Source organism: Penaeus monodon, chromosome 26 (genome assembly GCF_015228065.2).
Source record: "Penaeus monodon isolate SGIC_2016 chromosome 26, NSTDA_Pmon_1, whole genome shotgun sequence".
In the NCBI taxonomy this organism is placed as follows: Eukaryota; Metazoa; Arthropoda; class Malacostraca; order Decapoda; family Penaeidae; genus Penaeus; species Penaeus monodon.
In genome coordinates, this window is record NC_051411.1 from 16939773 (window position 1) to 16950254 (window position 10482).

Here is a 10482-nt window from a genome sequence, read left to right on the forward strand (position 1 = left end):
CTGTAGAAGCTTCTGTGGTTGTATTAGTTGTATGGCCTGGTTGTCATTTTATATTCTAGGTTTTCCATTATATTAGTTTTGTAATAGGTTCAGAATTTTTAATTCCTTTTGAATGTATACTGTTGTTCCATTTTTTTAAGAAAGTAATTTCTAATGAAAATAGTATTTGTAAAAATACACTCCTCAAAATTAGAAATGTACATTGGGAAGAGGAGGAAAGTAAGCAAGTTCGGTGTTTTCTCTTTGGAATAAGAGAAAAAAAAATTGCTGTAGGAAGCAAAATCTGCATATTTGAATATAAATCTAGGCTTAGACTTAGAATTTAGACCAGTATTTTATGGGTTGCAAAGGAGTATTCTGGAATATAAGGATATTAGAGGAGGAATTAGAAATATCTAGTAATTTAATAATATAAAGGTAATGGCAAATATGTTAATTTGTATTTTTTTTCTATTGTTTTTTTTAAGGCTGGTGATAAGATTTGAAGTGTAATTTCCCATCAAGTTGTTGATATTACCATTTACATACATAAGGCAGAAAGCTTGATAAGATGTCATTTTCCTAAAGGGCAGACTGTCTTTGAGAAAATATTTGAATCATAGCATTTTAGGTCAGATTCCATAGATACAATATTATTTTGCAGATAATCAGATTTAACATGCGTGTGTGTGCAATTTCTCTCTCTCTCTCTCTCTCTCTCTCTCTCTCTCTCTCTCTCTCTCTCTCTCTCTCTCTCTCTCTCTCTCTCTCTCTCTCTCTCTCACACACACACACACACACACACACACACACACACACACACACACACACACACACACACACACACACACACACACACAGAGGATATACATGCATTGGAAATATTAAAATATATTTAAATCAATAAATTAAATGGATATATTATTCATGGTTGGTCAAGTGTTTGTGTTGTGATGCATGTTAGTGTTTTCTTATTCACTTATAAGCAGTGGGACTACTAATAAAAGTTTAGTGGTATCCTAAATAGAAAATAGGGGAAATGAGATGCATGTTAAGGTAAAGGGGGCAAGTTGTATTCATATTCAATTTATTAAACAAATGTGACTTGAGAGAAATTTCAATTGTCAGGTTATCAGCTAGATAGTATGTAAGTGTAATGTGTACATCGGAAAAAAGCATATTTTGCTTATTTCTGGTATGTATTTTTATGAAAGATTACTTCATATTATTTTTGCCCTGAAATGTCTACATTCAGGGACAATTCCAGGTCGAGGTCGAGGTCACGCTCCCGTTCAAGGTCACGCAGGAGAAGTCGCAGGTCACGATCACGTTCAAGGTCAAGGTCGCGCTCCCGCAGGAGGCACTCTAGATCAAGGTGAGTGCTATAGACCCAGCATTTTCCTCTCACGTGACTGCATTTTCAAAATTCAGGGGATCTTGATTTTGTCTGAGCTAGGCACATAAAGCCAGTAGTGCACTTGCCCATTACAGTCATGGGCAGATATCTCCCAAGAAGAAAGTCAAGTGAAGCAATTGGCAGATTACAGTAGATTTTGGGAATAAATGCCTACAGTAAAGCATGGGAAATACCTGTCCACCAGGTCTGGCAGCCACTCACGCTCCCGCTCGCGTTCAAGGTCACACTCTGGAAGCAAGAGCCGTTCCCGCAGCCCGGAAGAACGTGAATCGAAGTCCCCAGAAAAGCAAGATAAGGAGAATGGAATGGATGAGGCAGCTGCTATGGAAGAAGAGCAAATGGACCGATCTCATTCACGATCTAAGTCCCGATCACGTTCAAGATCTCGGTCTAAGTCTAGGTCAAGATCTAAGTCACGTAGCAAGTCCAGGTCCAGGTCACGCTCAAGGTAAGATTAGATTATTATCATTGTGATTAAATTCAAATATCCCAAAGCTACATGGTGAAGAGCTTCAGTAAGTAGTTTGAAGCATTATGTATAAACTTTTTATCTTGAAATATTATTGTTAAAGTGCTTATTGTTTCACATGAAAAATGTAAACTATTGAAATTAATATTATTAGTTAGATAGGAATGGATAGTCTAGTGTATACATCTTTTGTTGCATAGTTTTACATGGGTTCCAGTTTCTCCCCCCAAAATAATAGAAATAGCATAAAGTACACAAAAAATACAGTGCATTTAGTATCCTAGTATCCTCTCTCCTCTTCCCTTTCCCTTCCCATCCCCTCCCTTCCCTTCCTCCCTTCCCTTCCCCTTCCCTTCCCCCTTCCCTTCCCCTTCCCTTCCCCCCTTCCCTTCCCCCCTTCCCTTCCCCCTTCCCTTCCCCCTTCCCATCCCTTCCCTTCCCCCTTCCCTTCCCCCCCTTCCCATCCCCTCCCTTCCCCTTCCTCCTTCCTTCCCTTCCCTTTCCCCCTTTTCCCTTTCCCTTCCCACCCTTCTTCCCCTTCCCTTCCCCTTCCCATCCCTTCCCCTTTTCCCCTTCCCATTCCCTTCCCCTCCTCCCCTTCCCATCCCTTCCCTTTCCCTTCCTCCCCCTTCCCCTTCCTTCCCCCTTCCCATCCCTTCCCTTCCCCCTTCCCTTCCCTTCCCCCTTCCCATCCCTTCCCTTCCCCCTTCCCTACTTCCCTTCCCCCTTCCCTTCCCTTCCCTTCCCTTCCCTTTCCCCTTCGCTTCCCTTTCCCCTTCCCTTCCCCCTTCCCTTCCCCCTTCCCTTCCCTTCCCTTCCCTTCCCTTTCCCTTCCCCCTTCCCTTCCCTTTCCCCTTCCCTTCCCTTTCCCTTCCCTTCCCCTTCCCTTCCCCCTTTCCCCTTTTCCCTTCCCTTCCCTTCCCTTTCCCCTTCGCTTTCCCCTTTTCCCCCTTTCCCCTTCCCTTCCCCCTTTCCCTTCCCCTTTTCCTTCCCATCTCTCCATTCTCTTTCCACTCCTGTAATGATATGAGGAGGATGTGTCCCCTACCAGAATGGTACTACTGTTTGGTACTCGGGTGTAGAGTTAAAGCTGTCGCAATTTTCTATACTTTATTGGTACGAGATTATAGCTGGGGTACAGAGGACAGGCATGGCAGAGGCGCTCAAGGAGGTGCAGATGTCTTGCATGTCCATGAGGGTGAGCAGTCTGTGTCGACTGCTCAGAAATTATGAACAAACCTTTTGAAACATTTCATAATGGAAAACATGAAATAATTTGAATGAACATTCAGATACTATGGTCACATGATGGTTTTGTAGGGGAGGAACAAGGGTACCTTTTATATAGTTATGTGAGAAGAGTTATGGTGTTTACAAGACTAAAAAGTTTTGTGACAAGGAGGCAGATATGCTGAGTACTCACAAAACAAGGACATTTGAATATCAATAATAATAACGAGAACATACATATTGATTCAGAATAAGCATTTTCTAATGAACATTTTGAGTTTAAACAAGGCCTAATTAAACATAGACATCAGAATAACAGCATGGGAATTGTTTACGAGCAATGAGGGTTAGTTTAGCATGTTCTAAGGTCTCTTCATCATTGCCATGGATGTAGACCTGTTGAGTTGACTGAGGACAGTGGAGTTATTGTAAGATAAGAAACATACAGCTTTTATGTGTGTGAAGCAAGAGGGATCACAAGAAAAGGTCACTGTACCTCCCATCTCCATTCTCCCTTCCCCTCCCCTCCCATCTCCTCCAGTCTCCCCTCCCATCTCCTCCATTCTCCCCTCCCATCTCCTCCAGTCTCCCCTCCCCTCCCATCTCCTCCCATCTCCTCCAGTCTCCCCTCCCATCTCCTCCAGTCTCCCCTCCCCTCCCATCTCCTCCAGTCTCCCCTCCCATCTCCTCCAGTCTCCCCTCCCCTCCCATCTCCTCCCATCTCCTCCATTCTCCCCTCCCCTCCATTCTCCCCTCCCATCTCCTCCAGTCTCCTCCAGTCTCCCCTCCCCTCCCCTCCAGTCTCCTCCAGTCTCCCCTCCCCTCCCCTCCCCTCCCATCTCCTCCATTCTCCCCTCCCCTCCCATCTCCTCCCATCTCCTCCAGTCTCCCCTCCCCTCCCCTCCTCTCCTCTCCCCTCCCATCTCCTCCAGTCTCCCCTCCCCTCCCCTCCTCTCCCCTCCCATCTCCTCCAGTCTCTCCTCTCCCATACATGATGAGAGTGAATTTGAGTAAATTTTGTTAACTGCTGTTGTGTAAGCATTAAAGTACATTTGAAAGTGCATGATGGCACCCCAGGCTAATTGTAAAATAAATGTTTCAACAATAATGGAAACGTGGTTCATAGTATAACTTAACATAAAATGTTTTTACATCATTGCATGCAGCAGTAGTTAGTAGAATAAACTGTGGCTAGTATGATATCTTAGGATCTAAAGAACCCATTATGGAATATCAATAATTTTGATTTATTTTTTGCTCTCAAGACTTGGACCTCAAGTAACTGAAAAGTATGTTGTCAGATATGAAAGTTGGCATATGTGCTTATGGTTCCTGTAGATAGAAAAATAGAGCAAGATCTTTCAACAACAACCATTTTAACAATTTTGTGGGAGAATATATTAATATTTGAGACAAAAGTGATAGAAGGTAACTGTGTTCAGTTTGGTTTATTTTCTTCTCTTGTGTCAGGCCTATGCAGCTGAGAAAGCAGGTTTGGAATTTTACTACACCTTTATCTCAGGATCTCCAACTCGTATTTCATATAATACAATGACTTCATCTACACCCCCCCCACTCCCAAATGTTTGAGGGATGAAGTTTCCATTCAGGTTCTCATCCATAGTAGAACCTCACTCTCTCTCTCTCCCTCCTGTTCTTACTCTCCTCCACTCTTATTCTCTCTCTCTTCCGCTTGTTCTTCCTCTCTTCCACTCTTATTCTCTCTCTCTTCCTCTCTTCCGCTCTTATTCTCTCTCTCTTCCTCTCTTCCGCTCTTATTCTCCCTCTCCCTCTTGCACTCTCCCTCTCCCTCTTGCAATCCCCCTCTCCCTCTTGCACTCTCCCTCTCCCTCTTGCAATCCCCCTCTCCCTCTTGCACTCTCCCTCTCCCTCTTGCACTCCCCTCTCCCTCTTGCACTCTCCCTCTCCCTCTTGCAATCTCCCCTCTCCCTCTTGCAATCCCCCTCTCCTCTTGCAATCCCCCTCTCCCTCTTGCAATCCCCCTCTCCCTCTTGCACTCCCCCTCTCCCTCTTGCAATCCCCCTCTCCCTCTCCCTCTCCCTCTCCCTCTCCCTCTCCCTCTTGCACTCTACCTCTCCCTCTTGCACTCTCCCTCTCCCTCTTGCACTCTCCCTCTCTCCCCCTCTTGCAATCCCCCTTTCTCCCCCTCTTGCAATCCCCCTTTCTCCCCCTCTTGCAATCCCCCTTTCTCCCCCTCTTGCAATCCCCCTTTCTCCCCCTCTTGCAATCTCCCCTTTCTCCCCCTCTTGCAATCCCCCCTCTCTCCCCCTCTTGCAATCTCCCCTCTCTCCCCCTCTTGCCATCTCCCCTCCCCCCCTCTTGCCATCTCCCCTCTCTCCCCCTCTTGCCATCTCCCCTCTCTCTCCTTCTCTGCCTCTCCCCCTTGCTCTCTCCTTCCCCCCTCTGCCTCTCCCCTTTGCTCTCCCTCCCCCCTCTGCCTCTCCCTCCCCCCTCTGCCTCTCCCTCCCCCCTCTGCCTCTCCCCTTTGCTCTCTCCCTCCCCCTCTGCCTCTCCCTCCCTTCTGCCTCTCCCTCCCTTCTGCCTCTCCCTCCCCTTCTGCCTCTCCCTCCCCTTTGCTCTCTCCCCTTTGCTCTCCCTCCCCCCTCTGCCTCTCCCCTTTGCTCTCTCCCTCCCCCCTCTGCCTCCTGCCCTCTTGCTCTTCCTCTCCCCATTTTCTCAAAGTTTTAACAGTGTTTAGGGGAAAATCTTTTGTTCATTGAGTTCATATTTCAGGTCTGTGGAGTGAGATGCACTGAACTGGATGTTGGCATCCTATCATCAACAATCAACTAAATCACTGCATCACAAGAAGACTTCTCAATTCCTGTCCAGATTTTTGCAGTACTGGCATGCTGGGCAGGTACTTATTAATTTTCATGTGCTTACTGTGTACTGGATCATTGTCCTCTAGACCTGCATATGTTGGGAATGTTCAGAACCTCCAGATTGCAATATAATTATCATATGGATATTGCTCATTAGTTATGTAATTTTTTTCTATAATTTGTTGGGATACCCATTTTAGTTAAGGTGGTACAAGAGTTTGGAACCACTGGAATGGTTTTGTTTTTAATTATTAAGGCTTCTAAAAAGACTTGTTTTCTTTGATGCCAGATAATATGGTAATGATGGAAAGTAAGTTGAAATTAGTTTAAGAATATATTTTTATTATTACCATAGAATCTGGTCTGAACTAGGTTAAGCAAGGAAATGTTCCCCACAATGTTCACAATTGGTTGTATGGAGAGGAGTACCCATCATAATCTTATCCTAGATTGTCTCCAAGCTTTCAGTAAAACTTTGTCAGATTACACTTAGTCATGTGCATTAACTTTGTATGCTTAGGAAATAAAATTGACATAATGTCACTGACAGGACTTTCCTATTCCACATGCCGAAAGGCTGGTAAGAATGAGTATTGTGTGTATAAACTATCTTTCTAAAAGCCTTGTGCTGATGTATATTTCTACGCGCACAGGGCGTGGCAGTTGTTGCTGTTGCTGTTGTGTTGCTGTGGAGTATGGCGGGTTGCTGTAGTGCGGTGTTATGGCGGGAGCCGAGGCAGAGCCAGTCAGGCATGCAGCCGACGGGGGGGCCGCAAGGCACAGTACGGGCACGCAGGGCACCAAACCACTCCACCTTACTCGTTAACAAACCTGTCATTATCCCATACTGTCCTGCTTCACTCTTTATTTTGTTTTAATTGTTTTCTTTCTAATGTTGAGTCTCCCTTGTACATTTACTCCCTACAAATTTTTTTTAGTTGCACTTGCCTCCCTCAAGGAGTGCAGTTCAATAGAAAACTGTCACATTAATGACCTCAACATTCCTCAGAAAAATACCTTCTTTACCAGTCATGTTGCAATGATTGGTACTGTTAGTAACAAGTGTACTAACTGATTATCCTGTCCTGAGTGCTGACACTGTGGTGCCCTGTGATGCTGTGGAGGCGACTGGCAGCTGTGTGCGGGCACCTGAGAGTGGTGACTCGCTGCAGCTGTGGTAACCCTTGCAACGCTAGTGATGAAGGGTGGGAGGGTTATAAAAACACTGGCTTTCACAGGTCATTGAACAAAAGTTTAATCGAAAGTAGTCGTCTTATTATTACTGTGATTATTATTATTTTCATTGTTGTTATTACTATTACATTATAAATGTGATAGCAGTAGTGATGATGGTTAATAATAATAATCCATTTTATTTATATCCTTTTTTATCAGCGCAATTATTTTCATGTTGGAAGTATATTCTATTTATTCATTATTTTTTTCTCATTTGGTTAAGCTATATTCGTTTTCATATTTTTCATAATGCATTTTTTCTTTCCACTTGTACTCTTTACTAGCTAATCCTTGGATTGGGTCTTTGCCTAATGCAATGATTGTAGCAAAGAGCCTTGGTGTAGTAAGCATACATTTATTTTCTATTTATTTATTTACTTATATTTGTTTTAATATTTATTTTCTTGGTTATTTTTATTTTTTATAATTATAAATATTCACTTTCAGGTTTGGTTTCGTGTTTACATGAAACCTTTTGTGACTGGGTTACTTATAGTTGGGATGTTTGGATGCCTAATTAGTAGGCATTTTACATTATTGTACAAGCCTGCTGTTTGAAATTTAGGATTTTAACTTTCTTTTTCAGGTGATAAAAATTGTGCAAGAACTTTTGATAACCACCCTTCATAAGGTATACAAAAGAAATTGTTATATTCTAGCTTTTAAAGATTTATTGGATAAAAGTATAAGATTTGACTTTCGATTTTGCAGACTGCATGGGTAATGCTATGGATGCAAAGCATAAACTTCCCTCTACTCTATAATTTTGAATTGCAAAATTTGCAAAACTAACAGTATCTTACAGATCAGGGCGCACGTGTTCATGAACTCAATGTGGTAATTAAGTTGATAATTGTTTTTAGTATCGTAATTATTATTGATTAATTATTGAAAGATGAATAAAATTTTGCTTCAGATTTTATTTCGTTCAGTGATCTCTAGATTGAATCATGTGTGGGGGTATGCTGACCAGTCTCTAAAGTTACAGCACTTGAAATTCAATAAAACAAAAGAAGTAAAGATATCCAATTCACTTCTCTCATAGACCACACAACATAATTTAAGTTTAATTTGTATTATTTATAGAAACATGAAAGCTTTGTCATTTATGAAAAAGAAAATTCAGCTGTACAGTGTCATTAGATCAAGAGAATCTTGTCAATCAAAATGGTTCTCAAAATACATGTCTACAAGCCTTTACTATATAAGCTGTATGAGAAATTATTTTGATCGATATAAATTTAGCTCTGCCAAGTAGTTGAAGTTTGCAATATCAATTTCGCTGTCAAAGGACCATTACAGGCAAAGAATTTCCATAAACAATTTTTTTTTTCTCCTCCCAAATATATAACCACTTTCGTTTGAACTTAGTATAAGGATTGAGAGAGGCTGCATTTGTGGGTTGCAAATATTCTGAGGTAAGTACATATAATCCTTAATAAACAGTTGCTTACATATCTTGGTTTTATTTCAACCTAAATTAAATTTGCCATAGCTGATTTACATCCTGGAAAGAAGACTTAGAAAGAGAACATCTTCCAAACTTTGGATTACATGTGGTTTGATATTCCACTTTTTGTAATATAGTGAAAGAAAATGCTGTAACTATTCTTGAACTGAGTGTGAAAATAAGATAAAAAAATTTTGGTCTCAAACCAAGGGAAAGTGTTGATTCAGTAAAGCAAACCCCACCCTATCTCTGTAACGGATACGCTGCCAATGACATGTAAACTTGGCAGAAATCTCCTTCCTCGCCTCAACTTTGTGCTATATGGCCTTTAATGTCTTGTCTTGTACATTGGTTTTAACTGTCCACTAATATTATATTTTCATTTTCCATCTCTTCATCCCTCCTGTCCACGTATCCTAATAATTGACTTAAACCCTTTTGCTACAATACTTTGTCATCCCCCCCCCCCCATCCCTTGCTTGTGTGTGTGGGAGGGGCGGGAGGCTTATGAGTAGGAGACTAAAGCTCGATGTAGGGATCATTCCTGCCTTGAACTTCGCCCCTGGCGTAACCAATTTTGTAGGTCTTTTTTCTTATCCCTCTTTCCTTTTCCTTCTCTTGTTCCCCTCTTTCATTAACTCGTATTTACACTTACTGCCACAATATTTCATCATAAAGCTGTGTGACCATTGATGTGTTACATTTGTTTTAACCAATGACCATTTTGGAAATCCACAAACATTGCCATATGAACCATAAAACGGTCGTAAGCTCCACCCTATCCCTATTTTGTATACGCCGCTGATAACCTTATATGGCAAAAACTTTCAATAAATAAACGATCACAACTTTAATCACTACCAACCCCAACCTCCCTTATTACTACTTTGCAGCCTTTTTGACAGTCTCCGCAATGCTACCTTTCTTAACTATCATCGTCCATACGTCCCCGTCCTGCTACCCCCGAACCGTACACACTTTTGAAAACGTTAGACCAGCCACACTATCAGCACTGCTATCAGTGAACAAGTAGGCAAATTTTCATTCCGCAGCCTTGTCACAAGGGATAAGGATACTCATATGTAGTCTAATTACTTAAGCGATCAGTAATCTATTCCTTTCACCTGGAAGTAGATTGTACAGGTATACATTAATGGATCTCCCCCCCCCCCCTCTTTTGCTCGTCGCGATATTCTCGAAATGTTTACTTACCGACCTTAAGACCAACTATGATATCCACCTGTCGTAGTTACGATACAACGCAATCGCCACAAATTTACGTTCTGTCCCATATAGTTTTTGTGAATTATGTTTCAGATGACGCCATATTTGCTCAGCCGTCAGGGAGTAACCGATCCTGATTTCCCCATTCCTTGAATTGGGATTTTTAAAAAATCCCTCCCCCCTAATCCCTTGCTGGGACCCCCCCCCCAATCCCTTGCCCGTTGTTGTCGTGGGGGGCTTAGGAGGCGGAGACTGGGACCCAATGATGGGGAACTCCCCAACCTTGGGACTCAGCCCTCGACTCAACTAATTTTGCATGGTCTTTTTTTCCTTCCCTCTTTTTGTTTCTGTCCCTTCACCAAACCCTTCTGCTATCCACCTCCTAAGGTGTGAGAGCCGTGCTGAAAGGTGAAAGGCTGACTTTGTGCTAGTCCTGAACGGCCTGAGGGAGCCATGGGCACGGTATTCCCTGATTTAGGTTTCTAGCCTTACCCCCAAGAGACCGAGGGTGGACGTTTTTTTCCCAACATAACAGGCTTACCATGGGCCCGTAATGAAAACTTATTCCCCTATTAGGGGCAATGAGGCTTGCCCTTTAAAATAGCCCCAACGATGTAAAAACTTCACCCCA

General features: G+C 42.6%; 1 protein-coding gene across 8 annotated transcripts in view; it reads left to right on the plus strand.

Annotated features, from left to right (window-relative positions):
- LOC119589948 (serine/arginine-rich splicing factor 2-like) overlaps positions 1 to 6486 on the plus strand; it is a 15648-nt gene extending 9162 nt beyond the window's left edge. For 2 of the 8 annotated variants that reach the window (XM_037938632.1, XM_037938633.1), the window contains exons 3-5: positions 1247 to 1354; positions 1617 to 1844; positions 5850 to 6486. In XM_037938632.1, the coding sequence (XP_037794560.1) occupies positions 1247 to 1354; positions 1617 to 1844; positions 5850 to 5862 (349 nt within the window). In that variant the 3' untranslated portion in view covers positions 5863 to 6486. Of the gene's footprint in view, positions 1 to 1234; positions 1355 to 1580; positions 1845 to 5849 lie in introns of all 8 variants that reach the window. The other 6 variants (XM_037938625.1, XM_037938626.1, XM_037938630.1 and 3 more) reach the window with 3 other exon arrangements.
- The last annotated feature ends 3996 nt before the right edge of the window (positions 6487 to 10482 follow it).